The 25,811-nt window shown below is 45.5% G+C and overlaps 2 protein-coding genes across 2 annotated transcripts; one reads left to right on the top strand and one right to left on the bottom strand.

Annotated features, from left to right (window-relative positions):
- Positions 1 to 205: 205 nt before the first annotated feature.
- Positions 206 to 25,811, bottom strand: tfb1m (transcription factor B1, mitochondrial). The gene is made up of 8 exons (XM_006800624.3): positions 25,743 to 25,811; positions 23,735 to 23,881; positions 23,060 to 23,211; positions 22,759 to 22,867; positions 22,521 to 22,672; positions 22,097 to 22,216; positions 2,002 to 2,129; positions 206 to 1,158 (listed from the first exon to the last, which is right to left on the bottom strand). Exons 2-8 carry the CDS (start codon positions 23,865 to 23,867, stop codon positions 876 to 878), a joined length of 1,077 nt encoding a protein of 358 aa, XP_006800687.1. The 5' UTR covers positions 23,868 to 23,881; positions 25,743 to 25,811; the 3' UTR covers positions 206 to 875.
- LOC102796896 (claudin-20) lies at positions 8,736 to 13,461 on the top strand. Its single transcript, XM_006800623.3, has 2 exons — positions 8,736 to 8,946; positions 9,573 to 13,461. Exon 2 carries the CDS (start codon positions 9,752 to 9,754, stop codon positions 10,478 to 10,480), a length of 729 nt encoding a protein of 242 aa, XP_006800686.1. The 5' UTR covers positions 8,736 to 8,946; positions 9,573 to 9,751; the 3' UTR covers positions 10,481 to 13,461.

Below are 25,811 nucleotides of genomic sequence, written 5' to 3'. Positions count from 1 at the left end.
TCACCCACCGATCATCAGAACTGAGTGAGTTCTAACTCTGGCAACTCAGCCCTAGCACGCCATCTGCCATTCTGGCAGGAAGCAGCGCTGCCATGTTCTGCTGGTGACAGCCTGCTCAAAGAGGAATATTTAAAACGACAATGCTTTCACCGAGAAACACTGCACACGCTGCTATTTATTCATACTTCTGATTAAACAAACAAGTCACTTGTAAGATTTTATTATTTTTCCACATTTTCCAGTTATACTACAAACACATCTTAAACATTAGCCCACAGAACGCAACAAAATTAGTTTTGAACAAAAAATATTTTAATTGCAGCCATCTTCCTTTTGCATGACGAGTCTTTCTCGAGCTGACAAATTCACAGCACTCTGTTTGTCCCTTAAAGCGCCGTCCCCCCAGAGACTGAGCAATACACACTGGAAGGAATAAAAGTGGCCTGAATATGGAGCTCCCATGTCCTCCTTGTCTAAATCACCCTGAAAACACTCTGATGTTTCTTTCAGTCCCACAGGATGAGGTGTTATGTGAGATGGATAAGAAGTAAGAAGTGGGACATAAAGAGAAGCTTTCTCTTAAAAAGCTTCTGTGGGGAACGAACTAGCCGCCTTTCTTCATCCTCCCTAAAACACAAGACTTGCTGGTAGCTGTTGGATCCCAGGAAATGGTTAAGGGGCTGAGCCAAAGCCTGTGTGGATCCTGTGTGTGAGTCCCAGCATTTCCTGTAAACCAAATTGGCGTGTGTGTGCAGGGGAAACGCTTTAAAAATGCATGGTTATGCCAGGTGGAAATGTCACAGCTAAGAGCAGACTGTTGTCTCCCTGTGCTAACAGAAGCTATTAGTCTCTTGGTGTCCATGCTTTTTATTTTTTCAGCGGGGTTGCAGAGGACTCTCTGCCACGCCGCTCGGTGCGTGCGTAAGTGTAGGCGATGATGCCGTGTTGCTTTTTCTGGCGACGTGCTTCAGCCTGAGCTCCTCTCTGAACTCGTAGGTGAGAAGAGCGGGCTCGTGAGCGCAGAGACGAGCGTAGGCATCCGCTAGCGCCCTGAACTGGGGTATGGTGAGTTCTGTGGGGCGCAGGATGGGGTCCACGTCTGCCTTCTGCATCATCTCCTGTGTCAGCTCAACACGACGCGCCTCAGGGAACAACTTCCTGTGGGGAAAAAGCGACGACACGAGAGTACAGATTCCTGCGCTTAGTCCGCTTTGATATCTTAACGATCATGCAAGTTTAATGTTGTCAGAAAGTTCAAACAGAAAGAAATTATCCCTCAGCAATTATTTCAGATCGGTGAAGTTAATTGAAATCACACAAAGTCCTCATGAATTGTTAATTTACTCCACAGCCACGCTGCACAGTCCACGGCTGCCATTAAACTCGCACAAACTTTCTAAATCAGAAACAGAGCAGCTGTGATTTCAATTGCTAATTTTTATTTATTTTGCCGTCTCTCAGATGTTCCTGTGGACTCGTTCGCTGCAGGTTAGCGAGCGACAGCCAGCTCCACACAATCTGCAGATGCTTTTTAGGTGCTCGAGTGCCGGTGCCGCCTCCCCAGTTTGGTGCCGCTGCCACCGACCCACGGCAGTTACATAAAATATGCTCCCTCGTTTTCCTATGCCACCTCAGTGACTCATAATTGCTGCTCTCTTTCAAACAGCCAGCGCTCTTTTGTTATCCGGGCCTACATACACTTCCCTAACAGGCACGGGGGCGACGGGCACACACATGTGGGTGTCTGGCTTTGTTACTAGCTGCTCTGAAGTTACTCGAATGTTCAGATTTGGTTAGAGAAACACTCCAAAGCTGTCTGAATGGTGAATATAAAAAAAATATAAAGCCACTCTGATTAACGATGAGATGAAGACGCTGCCGTCAGACATGAAAAATGTAGAGAGAGAATAACTGATGTGAATGACGCATGGATTAAAAAGTAAAAAGAGGGAAAGAGTGGATCGAGGCCCTACACGCTTCATTAGGTTAACGTGTACTTACTCGACTCCTTTATGGCAGTGCTTCCTACGGAATTGGAAAACGTTCCTGACGACTTTCTCCACCAGCTGAAAGGGCTGCTGGATCTGGGGCTGAACCAATGGGGTGAAGTGAACTACTCCCACGTCAACCTACAGCGAGAGGAAATCCAGACAGCGGGGGGTTAGCACAGACCTTAAAACTAGACTGCAGAGAGAGTGCTCATGGGAATGTGGTGAAAGAAAGTGGCAGAAAAAGAGCAGTCAGGTGTGATGAGAAGGGGAATGTAAAAAAACAAGCTTTCCTGACAAATGGCTCGAGATACAAAGCTGGACAAAGAGAGCGAAAGAGGGAAAAGGGCTCAACACTCCGGGATAAAAGAAGGAGGGAAGGCAGAAAATAAGATGACGCAGCACGGCTGGTTGGCGAGCTAGTTCCAGTTGCCACAGTAACACCTGTGCAATGGACCATAGAAACCGAGTCTCTGTTGTTGCATCACCACCGAGTTCCTTATTACCTGCAAGCCTGACTCACCGTAGAGCTTTTTATCCCACTATCTGCCTCTAACATTTCCACTGACCATATATAGATGCAGCGTGCATGCGGCAGGCAGCCATGGATGATTCAGCGGGACTTAATCTCATATACCTGCTTTCAGCTCACTTAAGAAGGTCCCAGAAAAGTACTCCAGGGTTAATCAACCCCTCCACCAGGCAGGTGGAGATATTTTGGAAATGTTTTTGTTTTTGAAGGTCACATTTGGACAAACGGTCCCACGAGCGTTTCAGGGAAAACTACAGCAACAGTTTAAAACCTTAGAAGCCAATCAGGTTAAATCAACAGCAGCCCATAGTCCCTAATGAACGAATAAGGCCACGTGTTACACCGTAATACATCTGACTATTAATTTAATCATTCGGCCATTTCAGGTTTTTGTTACTTGTAGTGAAATATCTGAAAACCGCCAACATAATAAATAATATCTGTAAAATCCATAAATCTGGAACCTCCCAGCACACCGCAGATGCAGGAGAAACCAGCTATACTGGAGGTGATCCAGAGCTGCCCACGGAGAGACCAGGGACACACTTTTTTATTTTTACGTCAGCTGAAGTCTTTACAGCAGCGGTCCCCAACCCCCGGGCCTCGGACCGGTACCGGTCCGTGATAGTTGAGGCTCAGGTGTGAAATGTCTGGTTTTCAGTGTTATTTTGTTATCGTTTTGATCGTTAACTCGGTTTTCCTGGGTCTTTTCACGTGTGTTATGAATAAATCTTCTTTTTTTCTGTACCGGTACTAGTTTTATTTTGTTGTATTTATCCGCGACACCTTAAAGGCCGGTCCGTGAAAATATTGTCGGGCATAAACCAGTCCGTGGCGCAAAAAAGGTTGGAGACCGCTGCTTTACAGTGTTACCACAAACCCCCTTTAGGTACCCCCCGTTCGGGAACCTGAAGTGAACCCCAGTTAAGGACTGGTGGTGGGACTCTCGGCTCCAGTTCCACCCTGGCAGCCTCCTCCTGATCCTTCCCGTGTCAGCTCTAAGCTAACATGACACGCTGATGAAGTAATCGTGTCAGAGCCAGCAGACGCTCAGATCTTTTACTTTCAAGCACCTATACGTACACACTCTATTCCAGCACTTCACTTGTTCTCCTGTAAAGCATCCTCTATCTCTCTTTATCTCCTCGATGTCATGATGAGATCAAAAGAACCAAAATACATTAAAAAGACTATTTCTGAATCTCCAGATCTTTGCTTTAGCAGCGCAGAGAAGGACATCGCTGTTCAAGCACGTTTCACATGATGCTGCCAGTTCTGTAAGTTATCGTTGAAGGAGATGCTGCACAATCGGGGTGATGCTGCACTGCGTGGGGACCTAAAGCTCAGGCAGAGCACGGGCAGCAGAGCACAACAGCTGCCTGTCAGTCTTTCCATAGTCGGTAATAGCCTTACTTCCCTCAGGAGGGAGCGCTGAGTGGGACTGGTCGAGCACATCGAAAAGGGGAGCTACGTAGACACACATCCAGAGTGCTATTTTTAATAATAACACATTTCGTCGTCCTTAAGTGCTTTTATCTGTAATTTCACATGACTTTTTATTCAGGTATACGCTGGGAGGAACCGCACAGATGGGAGCAAAGCGTGCTGGTGCATGACTGGCAATGTTAATTTAAAGATTCAAGCCAATACAAACATGTGAACCACACATCCCCTAAGGATAAGCGCCCCCTTCTCACGCTTAACGGGGGTAAAATAAAATGACATCTAATTCAACTCCGTTCAAAGTCTTCCTGTGGTGACGACGTGCCCCGCGGAGCTCCTCGTGCACCCATGCGGCTTGTATCTCTGGATTGTGTGATTCACTCTCCTCCTCAGCTGCGTCGTGCTGTCCGGGAGTCGCGGCTGGTGTCGATAATTAGGGGAAGAAAGCTCAAGTGGTCCGAGGGTACCAAAGGGTTTTAATTAAGCCGTTTAGAGTTGTTGTTTTTTTCTTTAAAAACAGATGTAGCGTTCAGGAGCGCTTGTAAATCACAGCTCTATCTCATATCAGATCTATAGATCCCCGTGTAGTCCAGAGATGCCTGGTTGCTGCTGAGCATCCTGCCAAAGAGGCTTTTAATGGGACAGCAGCAGTGGAGACTCTTAGTCTCACCAGCCCTGAAGGCTGTGCGCTGTAACAGTACGGGAATGCTTCAAACTGGATGAAGCATAAGGAGCCGGGACAAAGGATTAATCTTAAATCTTCTTCAAAATGAGTTTACACAGAGAATATTTTACAATCAAAAGGCCACGAGCCGTCCCGGGCACCCAGCGGCGGGGCTGCGGTATTTGTCTGCATCATGAAAGGCGCCGTCTCCACCTGTCATGTCGACAGAAATCCAGTCAGGACTTTGTATCTGGAATTTGGAAAAACACTAGTATGGCTGCTTTGGTGACGCTAGATCAGACCACCATCTGCTAGGAAGAAGCAATAAAAAGGAATGTCTTTAATTTCACTCTCTGCTGGAATAATTAGGCCATTTATATTCCGCACTTCATGATTTAAGAGAGGAGCGAGGGAAAAGTCGATACTGGGACTATACAGGCGGCAGCATTTCAGCCATCAGCCTGTCCAAGTCACTTTGCCCGTTAGATTTATGTGCGGCCTTGCTACATGACTTCACTAGGTAGCACCGCTGTAATATATCCCACTCCCTGCCATTAATCCCTCCCCTCGATAACCCCAACATGCAAGGAAACTCCATCTTAAATCACGCGCCGTCACCTGGTCTGTGCCGAGGCGCTGTGAACATGCCTTCGATGCTCTCTGTGAAGCTCCCGCAAGGCCTCGCAGATCCCAGACTTACCGACCCCCTCTGAGCCCATTATCCCTCACCCTGTGCTGCACAAAGGTAGCAGTGGGGGCCAGCCTGTGCAGAGCACACAGGCTGGCCAGACTGTGAGAGTCATTTTATTTAGGAGAAGAAGAAAAATAAACAAGCGACTCATTAGCACAATTGGAGCTGTTATGTAAGGATCTACAGTCCAGCTCATGAACATTCCTCTCGCTCTGACTCACTTAATTCAGATAACTTGATTACATTTGGAAAATAAAGACTTCAAACATTTACACCAACTCTGAACCTGCTTCTTATTCCAAATATGGCGACCCAAATAATCCGATTAACCAACAATGGCACCTTTTATGAAGCGTACGGCGATTCGGTGAACAGTCACGTCTGCTTTCGTCCTCAACTTCAGACCTTTTCTGACCCAATAATCAGACATCTGCATGGAAAGATTTGCACTTTACTGTATTTCATGTGTTTGACCTTCCAAAAGCAGCACTATTACTTTATACAGCTCCTTCTCTTGCTCTCCTTTTCCCCCCATTTCCATCTCCGATGTGTCTTTCTTGGTGACTTTACCCAATTGCGTGTGAGCAGTAATTTGTCATGTTCCTCTAAGCGTAACCAAGATGAGATGGCAGGGGCCCTCGGGCTCTAGCCACTACACTACCTGAACCTCCGACACTTACATAATGGCAGGTTTGGAGAAAGAGCAGGGGGATGGAAGAGAGCTATATACAGCCAGGGAATACACGAGACAAAAGCTCGCGGAGATCCTGCAACCGAAGAGGGAAGAGCTGCATTAATCATGACAATACCTTGGGAAGACAACCTCCATTACATCAGAGGAGGCAGACAGCCTCTCGGAGAGGAGAAGGCAGCAGTCAATGCCACTGAATATACCAGGCTGATATTGCTTGAGGGCTTTAAGAAGGAAGGGCTTAGAGCTTCCTGTGCAGGCAGCCCAGCATACTTCCCATGAAATTGGCCCTTGGCATGCACACAGGACATTCGAGACACTCCAGCGTAGCCTCTGACAAGATCAGCTCCTTGGAGAGAAACTTTCGTCATAGAAAAGCTTGAACTTTGCCCAAAAATGTGAAATTTACTGTGGCAGTAAATGATGGTAGCATGGGAAAAAGAAGTTCTGACGGGACACTAAAAGCCTCACACACGTCAGTCCAGGCTCGGCCACTTGCTTCACGGCGTAGCCCGAAGAGTCTTTAATATGCTGGTAATTTTACAAAATGTCAGAAGTGTTTTGTCTGAGACGGGTTTGCACATATTATGTAGGATGAAACTAGACTTGGGCCCTGCTCTGCAACACGATTGCAGTGACAGCAACATCACAGCTATCACAAGACACCTTGCATCGGAACTGTGAACAAATCGCTGTTGCAAGGCGATGAGCCTGAAAACCAATTACGCAAGAGCGGACATAAAAGGGGGGAAAACGTAAAGTGAACGATAAAAGCCCCTCGCACGGCCGGGCCGGCAGCGCCTCGCAGCTACGCTGCAGAAACGCTGCAGAAACGCTGGAGAGCTCTGCTGTAAGGTGATAAAATAAAAAGGGACCACGCTTATAATAGCCCACAAAATCTTCACACATCACAGCGTCACATCTGCACCCACCGGGTATTTGTTGACTGCATTTTGCTCTTCTCCCCCTACATCCATTCCCTCTATAATGCATTTATTTATTTATCTCGAACAACAGCAGCATCAGCACTTAAGATCTCATCAGTTACCAGGAGACAGGTCACACACGCCATACTGCAGTGTGCCTGTAGAAAACTGGGAAATCTCTCATCTCGCTGCAGGTGCGTCCCACAAGGAATTCTGAGAATGTAGCGCCGAAGGTCGACACCGGCATCACACCGGAGCTAATGTGTGCACCATCCCCACATCTCATTTTAAGACAAGGGTCTCCGAGAGGAAAAACAGTGGAGGCTGGGTAGAAATAAACAACCGGATCAATAGCTAAACAAATCAATTGCTACCAAACCATCTCCACGTAACGACCACGCATCACCGTCTCCAATACCTGGCCTGTACTGCAGTTGGGAGACTGGCAAAACTATTTCCCACAGCTGGACGTTTTTGTGCCTTTGCAGCAAAATAAGAGCACATCTGCATTTACAAGGATATCAGGATATCGGCTCTATTAAACCCTGCCTGATTTTCTTCCTCTCTCGCTCTTTTGTCCTCTTTGTCATTCATGAATCAAGGCCGTCCTAGCCACTCCCCCTGTTGTTCTATGTCCTCTACAGGGAAGGGAGGAAAGACAGGGGAGCAGCTGTGAATTTTAGCATCCTGCTGACTGATGCTGATGAAGATGATGCTCTGGGGAGGGTCAGTTTTGGCATGGCGGGATACACATGCTCCTCTGGCCTCTGGACCTAGAAAAACAAAGCCTCACAATACCAAAGCCTGACCAGCTCATCTGGCCACAATCATAGCAGCTATTTCTTCTGCCTTAATTAGAGTACCCTTCCCCATGGTACCGTCAGGCTATGATTGGAAATCTTATCTAGCCCTCTCAGCCATTACTTAGTCATACATTTTAACAACAGCAGCACTGAATTACGATTAACTAGGAAGCTCAGTGCAACAATGGGATGAATATCATTTTATTTTGTTAGCAGCATTTTTCCCCATCATGGGGGGATTTCTGGTAATAAATGCTTTAGCCACGAGACACAAATTTTTTTGTAACTGGTCTTTTTTTGGTTAAATTAATCCTGCACGACACAAAAATCTGCTTATTATAAAGCCATTAACAACGGGAAATGTACAGGTTTCTGTCAAACAAGGCGCTTTTAAAGCCCCGGGCAGTTTATACTGCACAGCACAAGGATTTTTTCTCCCTGTTATTGTTTCATAAACTCTTTATATGCCAATCTGACTCTTTTGTAAAATAAAAAACAAACAGCACACTGTAACAACATGCACTACTGTAATCAGTTCTCAAATATTAACACAAAAACAAATTCACAAAAATAATGGATAAATAAATAACCAGATAAAATCTGCTGATGTTTGGGCAGTTTTATTTCACTGAAGCTCTCTCTAGGGGACAAAAGTCATTTTTTTGTATATAAATGTAAATATGTAAATATATAACTTAAATATATATGACTAGTCACGTAATTGTTTAGTGAAATTAATGATAAATAATGTAGAAAATAGTGAAAATGACGCGAAATCAGTAATTAAAGGAGTTCGGTTCGAGTGAAACGGCAGAAGTAGTTCCGGTCCTGTTCTGGCTGCTCGGAGGTGTCGGGAGTACAGTAGCGGCGCGGAGCTGTGAGGTTTGAGCCCTCTTTGAAGTTGGGAGGCAGAGACCGCTCTGCTCCAGCGCGCGAGCCCACGCACGCGCAGACACACAAACCGGCGAGCAGCGACTCACAAAGAGAGAGAGCGCGCGCGAGAGAGAGAGCGAGAGCGAGCGAGCTCCGGTTATTCCTCCGGGCTCCGGCCGAGCCTGTGTGGTCTCTCCGCTCTGTTGCTAAGGAAATGGATGGCGCGAACGGCTCCGCGGTCCGGGATGAATCGTGCTCCTCGCCCCCTCAGAAGCCTGCCGTGTTTACCGGAATCACTGCGAACACCGTGACGCGCCAGCTCTGCACCAGCCGGGGTAAGAGATCATTCCCACAGCGCTGCTTTCTTTCAGACCGGGAAACAAAACGGAAACAAGTGGCCCGCGTTTACTGTTCATTACAAGCTGGAACGAGCCGTTCATTGAATGAGAAAAACCGTTATGTCAGGAGGTCCGACTAAAAAATGTGGATAAAAAAATAGTAATATAGGGAAAAAAAGCTTTATTTTCAAAGTTTATTTCTGCGACTGAGTAAATAATAACTGGTGTTCCAGCTTTAGATGAGGCTTTGCAAGTCTTTAAAGGCTAGTCTCAGTTTGTTCGGTAAACAGCGCTGAAATCAAAGTGGTAGAAAATACAGTCGACTGTGTGAGTGGAGTGAAGGCACTGCAGCTCAGAGTCCACATACTGTGACTACTGAGCATGGCAAATACCTCAAACACAAACTCATCCTCCTCACAGACAGTGGCTCTGTAAGAGCAGAGGAGTAGAGCACACATGCACAACGACCGGCAGTGTTTTGCTTACCTACAGTGAGCCTGAGCAGCTCTTAGCGCCAGTGCTTGATGCTGTCCTTTGTTTCCAGCCAAAAAAAAAAAAAAAAAGTCTGCGCCTGTGTGAGGTGAATGAGATGTGAATTTCTCATTTCCGTCTCTCTCCTCCAGCCCAGTGGAGCTGCAGCTGAGGAGCCGGGGAACTGGGGGATTCTGACTGGCAGCTGGTGCACCACCAAAGGAGGGGAGAGAGGCGGCGGGGGTCCACGAGCAGCGGTGCCGGAGCGGGGTGAATGCTGCCCGGAGAGGACAACGGCTGAGGCGGCAGCGGCGTCGACTTGAAAAGCAGCATGGCATCCACGGGCATGCAGATATTTGGATTCGTCCTCGCTCTGCTGGGCATCATGGGCGCCATGGTGGCCACTCTGCTGCCTAACTGGAAGGTGAGCGCAGATGTGGGCTCCAACATCATCACAGCGATCTCCCAGATGCAGGGACTGTGGATGGACTGCACATGGTACAGCACAGGCATGTTTAGTTGCACACTTAAGTATTCAGTGCTTTCACTACCTGCATACTTGCAGACTGCTCGCACCACTATGGTGCTGTGCTGCGTACTGGCCGCCATGGGCCTTTGCCTCGCCTCCCTGGGACTAAAATGCACGCGCTGGGGAGGTGGACGGCGCTCCAAGCGACACGCCGCCATCGCCAGCGGCGGCTGCTTCGTCGCTGCAGGCTTTCTGTGTCTGGTGCCTGCGTCTTGGTTTACCAACGAGGTCATCACCAACTTCCTGGATTCCAGCGTTCCCGAGAGCAATAAGTTTGAGCCTGGAGGTGCCGTGTACGTTGCCTTTGTTTCCGCAGGTTTCCTCTTTGTGGGGGGGTCCATTTTCTGTATGTCCTGCTCGGGAAAGAGACACGGACCCCAGGATCTGGTCCTGCTGCCCCCCCCTGACAAATTGCTTCTCCAGCAGCAGCAACAACAGCTGCTCCAGCAGCAGCAGGAGCTCCAGCACCAGTACTGCTCTCTCTCCCCATTAGACAATAAGACGGGCTACAGCCTGCAGGACTACGTGTAATAACGCAGTGCTGTGCACGCCAAAGGGAGACGAGCCCGAGGGGAAACATCACGGCTTATTCTACGCACTAGGATCTACTCAAGGATGGAGTTGGAGGAGAAAAAAAAAAAGAGAGGAGAGCAACAACTTTGAAATCATATTTTTCCTTCTGCTCCATCTTCTTTTTTCTGTTTTGCAAGCACAAGCAGTGGAGGTATTCCCTGAGCAGCGTGAATGTGCAAGGAGCCAGGATACCAGGATAAGGTGCTGCAGAACTGATGGAAGCTGCCAACCAAACGCAGACATCCTTCATCAGTAAATCACACAGAGTTCCCTGTGGAATGAATTAAGCAAATAAGGAAGCCTTGAGTGGATTTTTCTTTTTCCTCGCCAAAGGTTTAAATTGAAGGAAAAAAAACAAATTATTTAGCTGCTATTTACAATCGTTCAGTCCTTCCTCTCATTTGACAAAACAGGCAATATAAAGCCCAAGAGCAGTAGGTGGAAACCCTCACAGCCATTGTAGTTTATCGTATGCTTGTCCACTAGAATGCAACATGGAATCGACTAATGAAATAAACGGGCATATTTTTGTTAGCTACTAGAATGACGTTGATATTTTGCCTCTAAAGCATGCTGTGTGGAGCCTGTGTACAAATACAGAGGAATGCCTGGTAGAAGACTGAGACATAGCCACACAATGCCTGTGCCTGAAAAGCTGTAGAAACATTACCCTGCTGTAAGTGTTCAAAGAGGACAGTCAGGAGGAGTAGATGTGGGCTGCTGGGTTGGATTTAAGAGAGAAAATGCAGGCAAACAGATGCCTGCGTCTCTCTCTGCAGGTGGAAATATGAGAGAGATGGAGAGAAATTGAAAAGAGCGTGATCCAATACTTCAGCAGCAGAGTGGACCATCTCATATTTCCATCCAAACAAAAACAGTCTGCCTGTAAGTAGCAGCTACCCATCTCGATCCATCCCAGACGATCACGCCCACACATTTACACGCGCGCTTGTGCGTCTTCTCGTATGCAGTAAACACTCCGACACGCCGGCTTTTTGCATGTGCTTTTCTCTCCTGTCATCCACCTCCACACTGCCATGGAAACCGAATTCAAGCATCGTCTGGGGGTATGTGCGTGTCAATCAGTCAAGTTGTTTTATTTTGGGTGGGCGGGTGGGTAGGGGGCATCTTTTTCTCATGCCATAAGCTTTCATCAGAGCCTCTGCTCACACTACTTTCACTAATCCCCTTTATTAACCAGTGACATGAAGCAGAAGCCCTGGTCAGGGAGGGGGGGCTGGTAAATGGCTCTTCTTTGCAACACACCCCTATATGGTGTCTATGCGTGCAGGCGGTCTCACATGGATGAGCAGATGTTTAATGGTGCAGTGGCACAGAGGAAAAAACAAAGCAGATAAGAGGAGGATTCCTGAGTCACGGCCAACTGGGTAGTCGTGTGGCAAGAGGCTAAAAATGATTTGAGTCATTCTCCATATGCGACTTGTTTTTCAAGTATGTCAGCAATGCGCATACACCACCAGCCTGCACCTGCAGAAGGGTCTCAGTGTCTTAAATTTCATCCAGCAGACGAGTCGCCCTCGTCTTTTTTTACTCCATCTCCCCGTCCTGCTTGTGTCAGGATACGATTCCTGACAAGAGAACACTGATGCATGTTGAAAGCATGTCCTTCTGAGACGCACACACACACGCACTCGTGTCAGTTTTGCAGCTACGCTTTCACAGTTAGCGTGCGCTCTATTTTCTGAGGTAAGAATATGGGAGGATATTGTTTTTGTGCTTGAGACAGGCCTTGGCAGTGATGTATAGAACTGCACATTCTCTCCTTCTCTCTCATAAGAATGCAGCTTCCTGGGGGAGAGCAGATGGCTAAGCCCAGCTCGCCACCTGCAGGCTGCTGCCGGCACACCACGGGATTCGCTGTGGGAGCTGCCGGTGGCCCCGCGGGGTTGTTTTTTTGCCCCGCCCCAGCTTAGCCCTCACTGCTCCCAAAGGAACTGGCCTCCTGACAACGACTCACTGCCCAGGCACCATTACCAATGCAATAAACAAAGTAAAGAATGTGCCAAGTCATCAAGTAATACTGACACGTTATGTGTTTTGAGAATGTGCCAAATGGTCTCATGATGACACGTTTTAATAATACCTGAAGTTCTTTTTGTTTATTTTTTTAACGACTTGTTTGTACATGAATTATACATTCGCAAATGTTTTATGGATTTGTGATTCGTCCGAATCAGCTGGATGCTTGTGTACAGTCCGGTGCGGCTTTCGAGGGTTATTTTAAATCCTCTTTATTCCTCATTTCCCAAAGCACAGCGAGACGAGACAGGAGGAAGACGAGGGAAAAGTAAATAACGCTTGTTTCAGGAAGTCCCGGTTTACTGCAGGTCTGTGAAAACTGTACACAAGCGTCTAGATTTTTAATACGTTTAGGTTTCCTACTGAAGGATCGGGATTCCTTCACACTGGTTCAGTATAAGATACACCCTCATATCATATCTTCTTTATAAGAAGACTAGTCAGTGCACCTTTACGTTATTTGACAGCAGTTCGGTTCAAACGGCTGAGCATTCAACCTCTCCGGACCAGGACAAGTACATCACACAACTGGCACTCTGGAAAAAAAGGGAAAGTCTTTCGGTCTGATATGATTATGCAGGAAAAAATTAGCTAAAAATTTCTCCTTTTTGTGGCTGTACAGCTTAATCATCAGCACGCGATTTCATCAGCTTATAAATGGCCAGAGTGCAAAGTGACTAGGTCCTAAAAAGAGTTAAGCTCTCCTGCGTATCCTGTACCAAGACGTTGATTTATGGTTTTGATAACTGCAGCTTATTTTTGTGGATGCTTTAGCACTTCTTACTTTGCCAGAGCATATTTGTGATGATAAACAGTTCACAAGTTCTGATACAGTTGTCTCAATGTGCTTGTGCAAGTAGTTCTATTTTTTACCAATAAAACTATTTTGTGAAAGCAGCGCGCCTGCTGGATGTTGTGTGCTTTTATGTGTGTGGCTGACGGGGACGGCGATAGCATTCATCTTCCTGCCAAATGTACAGATTGCGGGATGGTACAGGCTGTGCAGCGTGCAGGAGGGAAGGCAGGCTGCTCGTATGCAGCGCCCACCACTACGGCAGTGCGTCCAACAACAAGAATAAAAAATTAAAAAGGATTCTCTGAAAATGGCTCTTAAAGAAAGGGTTTTATAAAGCTGCTCCCAATCTCCTCCAGTTATTTCTTAGTGATGACATAAGCGAATACACAGAGGAAGCAACAACGACACTTCTGGGAGTTGAAGGGAACGCGAGTTATCCGAGTTGGCTGGTTTATCTGGCACAAAGCGACGAGTTTAACGACATGTAAACTCTTCTGCCAACTGGTGGAAAGAAGAACATTTTTTTGCCATTTTATCACATTTTTGCTAGAAAAAAAGGATCCTTAGACCAACTGATCAATCAGATTAACTGAAGATGGACTAGTTTACTCCTCCGCTGCAGACCACACTTCTTTGTCCCAGTTCTTTAATAATTAATCAGCGCTATGAAATGGTATTTACCCCATTTCTCATTTCTTATTGTTGCAGATTTGTCACATTTACACGTTTCAGATCAAACAAATGTTAAAAACATAATTTCCCTTTAACCTAATAACTGGTTGTGCCACCTTTAATGATAACCAGCAAGGAGCCTGTCACATGCCTGTGGAGGAATTCGCAGAATTGTTTGCATTCAGCCACACTGGAGGGTTTTCCGGCATGCACTTCCCGTTTCAGGTCACGCCAAAGCGTCTTAACTGGATTTGAACCCAGACTGTGATTATTTCACTCCAAAACGTTCGTTTTGTTGTTTCTGAGCCGCTCGGATGTGAGTCAGACTGAGACGAGTGAGGCCTGCAGTTCTTTGGGGTTGTTCTGTGCCGTCGATGCGCTCGTTCAGTAGCTTTGGTTGGCCGGTCACTCCTGGGAAGGTTCAGCTCTGCTCCAAGGTTTGTGGATAACATGTGGATAATCCCTCTCACTGTGGTTCACTGGCATCTCAAAGCTTTAGAAACGGATCTTTAACCCTTTCCAGACAGAGATGCAGTGACCTCGTCTCTGACTTGTTTCTCTTCACAGGTTCTATTTAATGTTATTCAACAGGTTTGGCTGTAATCAGGCCTCAAACTGAAGCTTTCTGTGGTTAATTCATGCTTTAACCCTTTAAAGTCGGAGCGGGCACGCTCTGTTTTGCTAACTTTTTTTAAATCCCGGTAGCTCTGCAACCACGTGAGCTAGCACAATAATTTTTTTTGCATATGAAACCGGAGGAGTTGTACTTACATCTTATGCCATCAGCTTGTCCTCGGTCACAGTTTCCTTCCACATATAACTTTGCAAAAACTGCATAAAAAGCACTTGCAGCAACAGAAACATAATATTCCAGAAACGCACTTTGCCGATCTGATCAGCTGTTTGTAACACTTCCTACGTCCATCAACACGAACTATCGCATGTCCTCCTTGTCCTACCGAAACCGGAAGTGACGTTATTGTGCGGAAATGTAGTTTTTTACTATCAGGGCCTCATGAGCCTATACTGGTGTTTTTAAAAGTTATGTTTGACTTTATGACTTTCTGTGTGGTTTCTGGGATGCTTAGGACTCATATTGCACTGCTGGAAATAGTTTATTTTGATGCATATGCTGCTTTTTTGCAAATTTGCATCATAATATTTATTTTTGTTTTTCCTGCAGTATATAAAAATTGGTGTATTTCAAAAATAAAACTATGAAGACACTCAAAATAAATTTCCTGTGGTGGGAAACTATTTTGTATTTACAGTTTTAAATTTCTCTAACTAGAAATATATGTTAAAAAAACAAAAACAATTTTACATTTTTTTGTAGTTTATTGCACTTTTTTGCAATATATGTAATTACTATGCACTTAATGCAGACATATTATTAAAATTTGGGCTATAATGGTTGTATTGATGTATATTAACTTGAAATGCTCCCAAAAGCGGCACTACAGCATGTAAAAATATAATATAAGCTCTGGCAGACTTGGTTCTATGGTAGGTCTTAAAGGGTTAACAACGTACCGTAGCAGCTAGGTTTGGATAGCTTTTCCCTTCATACAGCAAACAAACTCTGTGATCTTTGTCTAATATTAAAATGTGTTTGATGAAGTCTGCAAAGAAACTAAGAACTAAGTTCACTCTTCATGGCACTGTATTTATTTATACAGTGCCATTTATTTATAATATTAATAGTAATAATTGAAAAATGTGTAAGGAGCTTATTTACACTAAAGCCAAAATTGTTCCACGCATGCAAACTGTACCAACTGTTGCTGTGAAAAAGTCTCAGATCACAACCCTGCACAGCACGTTCCCTCACGTTCACGCCGGTGTCATATTTAGCCTTTACACTTCAGACGGGGCGGTTATTAAATTAGAATCTGGGCTCTCATTACAGCTGATTGGAGTCTCATCAACAGAGGGTGAGTGAGAATATGCTTTCCTGAAACAAACATGGATTATTAAAGCCTCTCTCTCTCCCCCCGGTCTCATTCTTTCGCTGCGTTTGTTATGCAATACGAGTGCAGATCAAATAACTACTCCTCTCGTGGGGGAACGCTAATAAGATCTGCTCCTCTGTGTATTTAACCTACATTTTTCATCAAAGGCTTTCACCCCGAGTTGCTGCTATGACAGATCTGGAGTGTGAGCTTTAAACGAGGGGAGGTGAGCACTTGTCAGTAGCAGGCAGGGGTTAATCGCGCACTTCTTTCAACTCCGAGCTCACATTTTTTTGTTGCCCTTCCTGGTCAGCAAAATGTCTTTCTGGAAATCACCAAACAGGAAAAAAGGAGGAGGCGTGGATGGTAATAAGATGAACAAAAGACTTGATGCAGGAAATGCCATCGCTCACATCCACATTGCTCAAAATTGCACCAACGTGTCACAACCCTTAAAGTGCTGCTCTCTGATTCGGACAGCAGTTATGCTCATGAAGGTTCACGCTGGAAATATAATGCGCTCATCAGCGCTGAGGGAGGATGACCTTCCTTTGTCGCTCTCCTCCGGTCCCCGCGCACATGCGAGGCCGGGGAATAACGGCAACGACCTTGGCTGCTCGGTAAATTGCTGACAGAGGCAGTAAAAGCTATGAAGATGACAAAAGGGAAGCTTGTAGGAAAACAATACGCTGTGACAGTTCAAAGAAGGCCCTTTAATATTTTAGCTTTGGAGCGCGCAGACCGACGCGTGCCCGGGAGGATTCGCTGAAGGTGAGGGAGGCTAAACGCTTCAAGGGTGCTGGAGGTTTTTGTATTTTTAGATAATCTATATTTCTTCTGATTTAAATGATGATTACTGTAGACAGGCAACAAGGAAAGAAAGAAAAAGAAGCTCCTTTAATCATAAGATGCTGTTCATCACGTCACCAGTGAAACTAGTTAATATGGAAAGTAAATCTTTACCTGGAACTTTAAAATTGGGATCCATCCCACACCTTCAGTCGCCATAAAAAGCCTTAAATTAAGTCACAAACCGCCGCGTGTGATGTTGAAATTGGACACACACTATAGATTGATGCCTCCCATCGCGGTGAGGCTTTTCCCCCCGTGATAAATGTATTGTAATTCGATTTTTCTCATTTGTAGCTGAACTGTCTTTCCTTGGAGGATAGCCGGGTTTTTAAAACACCCCCTCCGCTGCGTGCTCACTAACCCAACAGAGCTGAATTTGCTAAACTCGCTGACTCCGAGCTCGGCACAGTTACTTGTTAGGAGGAGGCGGTGGCTCTCTGGAGATGTTCTTAAGCTAGCTCTGCCAACCTTGGCGTTTTGTTTAAGGTGAGCGGAAATGAAGGAAGAAGCAGGGGAGTATTTTTAGATTTCTTTACCTTGGGTCTGTGATGTATTGAGACCAAGCCTTCGGGCATTTTCTGGGCTGGCACGAGTCATTGAAATAACTTTCCCTGATACTCTTGATACCACGTTTGACCCCGTTTACGGGATAGGAATAGGCTTAGATGAATTGAGGGAGGTGAGAAAGCAGCACAGCCCCTCTGAGGAGATTCACTCTTGCTGTAGAGACGGGCAGCGAGGCCACATTACATCACGGAGAAGATATTCATCATCGCGGTGGTCCGAGCTGGGTCATGCTCCCCAGTGAAACATCTGTTTCAATTCAAAGGATAAAATTAATTCAACAGACGAGGAAAAAATCTCCAAAACTCGGAGCTGTGGGGGAGTACACTGTACCAATCGCTCTGACTGCTGCCAGCTACAACCAAAGTTCAATGCGGCATTAACAAATTTAATTTAGCCGCTGCTCATCTGGCGGACTATTGTGTACAAGGCGAACATCTGTAGGGCGCTCCTCCTGTGAGGCTCGGTTAGTTGGTGGGTGACGGCCATTACTCAGAGCAGGGCTGATGACCGGCCCAGACAACCATCTGTTTGGAGGTACGCCTCGCTCTCCTCTCAGATCCATCTCTGTCATGAATCTGTCTTCTGGTGCTCTCTGGGCTTTGTTTCATTTGACAAATTTCATATTCAGACAATAATCTGCTCTCCAACCCTGCTTCCATTTATTCTGGTTTTCATCACCAATATTAGGGGTGAGCGATATAAACGATATACGATAGAAACGATATAAATTTGGCCAACGATAGAGATTTTGACTATATCGCTCTATCGCGATAGCGCATGTTGATGATGTCATCAAGCTGCGCCTGTTTTGGTCGAAAGCATCGTAGCGGCTACAACCATTATCATCTGCAAAATATGCCGACAGTCATAGCAAAGAGATGAAGCACTTTTGAAATATGGAGAAAGCCTAAAACTGCGCTTCCTCCACTTCCGTAACATTGATTCATTAATGACTTTTATCCAGTGGAAAAAAGTTGGCGTTCATCCTCCAGCTTCACTGTGCTAATGTTATGCTAACATAGCTGTGTTGCTAGCAATCACGTAGCACAACATTATAAACCAGGTAGTCCAACTTCAGTAACCCTGCAAACGTCACTGCTGTTTAGTTTTCTGTCTTCATTTATGTTGGAAGTGATAGCAGAGCTGTACGTTTGAATTAGTTTCAAAAATCTCTCAGTCAGAACATGGTATGTCATGTTTAGGTGGAAACTAGCAAGCTAACTTCCTGCTAACTTCCTGCTAACTTCTAACTCCATTAAATTTAATAACTTCTATTTTCATGGATGCCTGGATGTTAAACTTAATTGTTACACCCGGTAAAGCAGCAACGCTGATGGTTTTATTAAAGATTAAAGAATTTAGACAGTTTTTTACTCTGTTCGTTTGACTTTGGGACCTGAAGTAGACGGAGTTTTGGACCCAGATTACTCCGCGAAGCTCCTCACCACGGCAGCCGTAATGCTCTGACAATCCATCAAGCAGTGCGGCTTACCAAAGTTGTACTAAAACATTTTTTAACAGATTTCTGCAGCCAAAATCGGTTTGAGGTCAGTAAGCACAACCAGAATTCATACATAAGGCACACTCTCGATTTTTGAGAAAATTAAATGATTTTAAGTCCTTACAGTGTGGAAAATACGTTATACAGAAGAAAATAATATATCGTGATATATATCGTTACCGCACATGCTTGAAATTATATCGCGATATGAATTTTAGGCCATATCACCCAGCCCTAACTAATATTTCCTTCCATTTTTGCATCATCACCACCCTTATTCCCTTATTTCTCAGCTTATTTTCTTTTATTCATTCCATTTCCTGTTACGGCCTACCCCATGCCTCAATTTCATTCTCACCTTATTCAGCAAATACCTGAGTTGTTAGCACAACGCGGAGCCCTCGAGGAGCTCTACAGAGGACACAGCAGGTTGTTTGCGACGGAACAGCTACTGCACGACTTACAGACCCGCCTGCGATGGAAAGAGGTTGATTTTAATCACATTGTACCCAGATGGGGGAGATAGATGAGCGAGTCAGCGCGTGCTCTTTTCTCTTTTCAAATCAGCTCCTTTGGAGAAGGCAGTGAGGATGCAGATGCTTGATGTCAGCGTGCACTCAGAAACCCCTTGACCCCTGACCAGAATATGAATTAGAGACGTGTATGAAGGCAAAAGCAAAAACAGAAAGGCAGTTCCTATTTCGGCTTTCTCAGGGAGCCTTCAGATACGCGAATAGCTGCGAACACCAGAAGCGATGCGAGCATCACTAAGTCTGTCCATCTATGTGAGAATTAACAGGAGGAGAGCGACTAATAAGGAAGAGGAGGCAGGTGTGATCTGCAGTGGGAGGGACCCAGGGCACCCTGAGCCTGGGGGAACACCATCAAAGCAGCCAATCGCCACTCTCGAAACCCTTCAAGGACAATCTCAGTCGCTCAATGTGACACAGCGGAGGCGAGAGGGACAAGACTGGCAAATTAAGCAGCGGGGATAAGAGCCTATCTGCCCACCCCGCAGCCGCTGATGTAAAACGGATTCAACATTTCCTTTCTCATTACCCCATCAGCCTGCAATACTCGGCCTCCTCTACGTTCAAATCAGCCGGCCAATCAACCCACGTTCCCCTCCCCCCTTCGCCTTGAAGTGATGCTATTTTCTCATCGTGGTTATTTGGAAAGGTTCGCTGCTTTTTCAGCGGCTCTCTGGGACTCGCTTCGTTTGATCTCACAGTATTAAACCACTTCACATGTTTTGGGTTTTTTTTACACTTCACTAATTGCCATGTGTGCACAGCACCTGCTGCCGTGTAGTTTGTTTTACTGTCCTGTACAAAGCTTTAGCATCGCTGCAGAATAATCCCAACAATGATTGGCACACACGTCTGCAAAAAGGCTCATGCAAAGTGAAGAAAGAGACACAGAGGCAGACCTTTGGTACTTGGCAGTCTAACAGCACCAGTATAATTAGTTCCTCTCTACAAAGGGGGTATTTAGCCATCGCCATCTTCATAAGGAGCCCTGTGAGCAGTGTACAGTACCAACACTCTGCACAGCAACCATAACAATTAATGCACGCAGCATAAGTCATGAGACATTTTTCTTCCTGTATATTCAACATCTACAATATCTCGGTTACTTCTCCCGTTTAGCAGGAAAATGTCAATATTCCCGTGTGTGACAACCTCAGTCGGTCCTCTGATGTCCTGTAAACCACGGAAGGACATTTTTACTCTTCATGCTTTCCTGTGTAATTACTCTGGTGTGCACCAGTAAACAAAGCAGAGCCACTGAGCTTTTTATGAATTATACTACATGACATACTACCACGATAGACTTCATCTACTCTGTGTGCTCTTGTTCCTGGTCTTGTATAGGACACTAGCAGCAGGAGGGCTGCTCATCAAACAGCCATCATCTCTCCTAATGGCACCAATTCGACCAAGAGCCCATTAAAACATTTAGTAGGGATAGATGGCCCATGTGGGCACGTGGGAGGCGCGGATTCATCTGCACGCATGTGTAGCATGAAGCTTCCCCAGTTCAAATGTATTCATACCATATGAGCATATTACATCAAAAGATAAAGCCTGCTAAAGCCCATTAAGCTCCACTTTGACATACACACAAAAACAAAATGCTCTAGAGGAACAAATGCACAGAAAGGCAGCTGAGTGCGATGAAATAATCATTGGAATCCATCTCTTCTAAGAGAATGAGCAATCAGCACTGGTCCCATTCACTCGGCTGCATTTTACTCCACACGGGAGATTAAATATTTACCGTCAGCGGGTCTCCTAAAGAGCCAGGACATCTTTGAGGGACCAGCAGTCTCTCTCTGACATCCACCTAACACCTATCCTTTAATTCTGGGAAAGAACAAAAGGCTTCATTTGTACAAAAGATGCAAACGAGCTCGAGTTTTCTAAAACACTCGAATGTGTGCGATTTAAAATAAACTGCAGCTGCGTATTAGCCAGCGTTGATCCTTTATTTAGTGCATCACCTCTGGTCCTGCGTTAAACACCGAAGCTGATCTTGCTTTCGGCCCTGATGCTCGCACACGGGTGGAAAGATGCAGAAAGGGCCTAAAAAAGAACAAGGCCCTCATTACAAGGCACAGTGTGATCGTGCCTCATCTCAAATACCCACCAGGCATCATTACGAGCTAAAAAAGGGTCCAAAGACAGAAGTGAGACAACACTGATTCAACACAGTCTTAATGAAGCCTTAAAGCAAGAAGAAAGAGTGGAGGGATGAGCCAGGGTGACATGATGAGGGCTCTGACCGGAGCGTGGCACCGTGGGGTCCTGCTGACATCATGAAAGCTGGAGCGTCACCGATATTGAAGATTAATACCAACATTATTATTATTACTACATACTTTACTGTTTCTCTCATTTTGCTCTGAAAGAAGAAATCTTTTCCCAGCATCACCCCCGAGGGTGTGCATGCAGGGATCTGAATGCTCGCTATAGCTTTTCCCAATAAACCGTAACTATCAGCACAAACTTCAACAGCACCTTGAAACAAACCGAAAATATTCCACTACAGTTTGAAGCAGAGCCTAATCCGAGCGGCTGGTGCACAAACTGGACGAGGAACAAAGTCAAGAATCAGATGTGCTTTGCCAAACGCCTACACAAAACCTTTTTATCTAAAGTAATTAAACTGATGAGGTTTTTGTCACAAACTACCTCTGGTTTGGGGACGAAGGCCCGTCCGGGGATGGTGAAGCAGTTGTGGACAGTGCAGAGATACTGAGCCATGATGGAAAGACGACTCCTCTGTTTGCTGCCTGTGCTGGCCGTCAACCTCTGGATGGAAAAGACAACTGCTGAAAGTCACTGAAGCGTATTAAACGTGTCCTAAAGATGATTTTCGCATCACAAACAGAGAAGAATTAAGCAAACATCAATAAAGCCTGTTGGCCTGAATCATTAAAGGCCCATCCCAAATCTGTTCATCTCAGCTGCATATTTTTAATTATGAATCAATATTAAATCACAACAATAAAATAAGAATGAAATGAATAAAAATGTCTACAGAGTAACGATTGCTCAGGAAATCAGGTGTTTGACTTTATTTAGGGTGTATGTGGGTCATGTGGAGTTCACCCACCTCTGCCACCTCTTTCTGGAAAGTGAGCGTGAGTCCGGTGCGTCCAAACGTGAAGGGCCCCGTTCTGTTCGCTACGTTTTCCAGCCACTTGATGATCAGAGGGGTTGAGACGCTGAATGGGAGATTCCCTATGATGTGAAGGTTTGGAGGGTCTGTGAGGACACACACACACGTTTTAGTCACACGTATTTCCCTCAGTTTGATTGCCGTAACAGCTTACGTACGCTCATCCTCTTACCTCCCTCCCATGGCTTAGAGATATTTGTTGGGAATCCTCGATCCAGTCTGTAGGTGAGTATGTCGCCGTGGACGATCCTCAGCCTGCCCGGTGCTGCCTCAGACAACAGCTGTGCGAATGGAAACAATAAACAGGTAACAATCATTTTAAAAAGAATAAAAGGACTCATCGGTCACTCTGGAAGCGGCCACAGCTGCAAAGAGAGGGAGCCAGCTCCTGCAGGCGAGGACGTTTGAGCCGTTTGTGCCGTTTGTGCCGAGTGACCTCGTTCAGCCAGCCTGGATCCGGCTTTTCTGCTCACCTTCAGTCCGGGGATGAAGCGCGAGTCTTTCTCCACGACAAGCAGGTCTGCGGGCCCAGCATTGAGGATGGAACGGGTGAGGCCTCCGGGACCCGGCCCCACCTCACACACGTGGGCGTCTCTCAAGCTGCCCGCCTGGCGCACTATTTTGTCTGAGAATACAGAGAGGGCGCACTCAATATTCATTTATAGTAATTTCCTGGGATACATTCTCAATTCGTGCAGCCTATAAATTATAAGATGTTCTTCAATCAAATGTTTTCATCAGAGAGTCGGGCGTCCAAATTGAGATTAATTGAGTGTGATGCTGCAATATCTGCTCTCCTCCGTGTGATGAAGATGAAAAGCATTAATCTAACAGTCACCTTGTCCAAGGACGAGAGAGCAGATCAGAGCTGCGCTGCATCGCTGATAATTGTGTTAAGGCTCAGCTCTCAAGGGCTACAACAACTGAGCTGGTCCATTCGCATTAGCAGGAGATCTACATAACCTCACCTACAAAGAAAGCCTGTCGGTTTCGATGCCTTCAAACAAGGCGGTGCAACACAGTGCAATCAAGTGCATGTAACACACTACTGTACCCTGAGAAGGACCTCAAGGGTCTTGGTGCACTGCAGACGGGGCAAAAGAAGAAGGAGGAATGAAAGAAAGAAAAGAAGATGCTGGACGACTAACCTGTGAGCCTCAGGTCCAGCAGAAAGTTCTGGGACAGCTGTTTCTCTGCTCGCAGGTTGTACAGCTTTATGAGCTCACCTACAGTCGGCAGGGGGGGCAGGCGGAAGGACGCCAGCTTCCCCGAGGCAGCCATCACTGGGGAGAAGGCTGTGAGAAACAAAGGCAGAAAGCTGTGAGACTAACTGTGACTGATGAGCCTCCTCAGCAAAGAAAAACACAATCTCACAGTATTAATGAGAAATTCCTTTGTTACAGCAGCTACAATAAAAAACCCAAAAACAAACATAAAACAACCGACTAGAGGAACAACAAGTGGAAAGGTGAATAACTCCATAAAATATGATAAAACTAATATATTAATAGGGTCAAGACCAATCTGGACAAATAAAATAAGAACTAAACGTAAAAAAAGTAACAAATTAAAACAAGTGAAAATCAACAAAGCAAAAAAATATTTAATTATGTTTTAATGCTTCCCTACAACACCACAGGGAATTTTAAATCAAACAATCAAGATGTGATTGACCTGCACACTTTAGCTTCAGAAATCTTTCTACACAGTCTCAGCTCAACTGAACCATGGACTTATAAACTGCTTCATGACCAGGTGACACCTGTTTCTTTACAGTTTGGTGGCATGTTTAGCAGATAAAAGACCAGGAGCTGAGTCCTAGTACTGAACTTGTATTTGGTTCTTTTTCCACTGGAACTCTGAATATGAAGTCCAAAAAGATGTTGATACAAGTGAAGGAGGCAAAGAACCCACATAAACCTATCACAGAGAAAAAAAATGAAATAAAAAAACCAAAACTAAAAAAATGAATGCACTGACCAGCTCAGCCAGACCTAAAGGACCTCCTGAGTTACAGCCAACGGGGGAACACCAGATTAGACTTCAAAAAAATCATCTAAAAGTAAACTCTTTGGACAGATGATACAAAGAGTGGATTTTACTAGAATGATGGAAAAGGAAAGAGCAGCTTATACTACTCAACTGTCAGACACAGGAGATGAGCATGTATGACAGGTCACTGTTCTGTGATGATCTGACTGCTGACAGAAGCAGCAGAACGAACTGTGCAGTGTTCAAGGCTATACTCTCTGCTCAGATTCAGACAGGTGCTGCAGAGCTGATCAGACAGAGCTCCACAGTGCAGGTGGATAATAGCCCAAAGCAAACTGCAAAGTTTCTCAAGGCAAAGAAATGTGGTATTCTACAATCAGCCAGTCACTTGAGCTGAGCCCAGGAGAGCAGCTTATCAGTCAAATAAATCAAAACTAAAAGGCAGAGCGGCTCACAGACAGGCAGCAGCTGCACTAAAGGCCTGCAGAGCATCTCAAGCAGGAAACAGCACCTAGTGATGTCCATGATGTCTAGCCTCCAGCACTTTGAACTCCTAATATTCACCCTTAACCTTTTTTAGTTTGTCCATTTACTTTAGATCCTCTGAAAATGAGGAACTATGTATAAAACGTCCTTGAATTAAAGCTGAAATCCTGCACTTCAACCACACCGTGATATTATAATTCTTAAAATCCACTGTGCTGGTGGAACAGAGACAAAACTACAGAAACTCTCCAAAAACCTGTGGGAGCAGGTGCACACCAGGTTTTTTCTCCGTGTCTCGTGCGCCTTCTTGTGGCCTTTGAGCAGAAAACTAAATGAAAACGCGCACAGTTATGTGCCGTTCTCCACGTTATGAAAACACGTTCACTGTGACGGCCAACGTCACGTAAATCCACGACTTAGGAGGAGAAACTGGAGCTGAAAACCTGGACTAATGAACTCCACTCTGAAGCTAACAGCTGACTCTGCTGTGACACTCTTAACACAGCAGCTAACATTTACAGCTAATGTTAGCTTGCTGTCTAAAATGCAGCTCGCAGAGCTCGTGGGAAAGCCGCCAATTTACACGAAACACGTGACGTTTTGCCCAAAAATCGAGATAAAAATGACAATGACACACAACGAGTACACGAGACTGAAAACACACAGGAGTTTACCCACGTTTGTCACCGGCGGTGCTCTCTTCCTTGAATTTCCTTATTCGTCATCGTATTGACGACCAGATATCCA

Source organism: Neolamprologus brichardi, chromosome 19 (assembly GCF_056152115.1).
Source record: "Neolamprologus brichardi isolate AB-2024 chromosome 19, ASM5615211v1, whole genome shotgun sequence".
Lineage (NCBI taxonomy): Eukaryota > Metazoa > Chordata > Actinopteri > Cichliformes > Cichlidae > Neolamprologus > Neolamprologus brichardi.
The sequence above is the reverse complement of the archived record's forward strand: the minus strand, read 5'-3'. Positions and strand labels throughout refer to the sequence as shown.

What these genes read in the sequence shown, in the direction of transcription:
- tfb1m (XM_006800624.3), bottom strand. Translation starts at nt 23,867, where the DNA reads ATGGCTGCCTCGGGGAAGCTGGCGTCCTTCCGCCTGCCCCCCCTGCCG. An exon ending in GCTGGACCTGAGGCTCACAG is followed by an intron (nt 23,212 to 23,734) that starts GTTAGTCGTCCA and finishes CTGTATTCTCAG; the next exon opens with ACAAAATAGTGCGCCAGGCG. An exon ending in CCTTCGTCCCCAAACCAGAG is followed by an intron (nt 2,130 to 22,096) that starts GTAGTTTGTGAC and finishes CTCTCGCTGTAG; the next exon opens with GTTGACGTGGGAGTAGTTCA.
- LOC102796896 (XM_006800623.3), top strand. Translation starts at nt 9,752, where the DNA reads ATGGCATCCACGGGCATGCAGATATTTGGATTCGTCCTCGCTCTGCTG.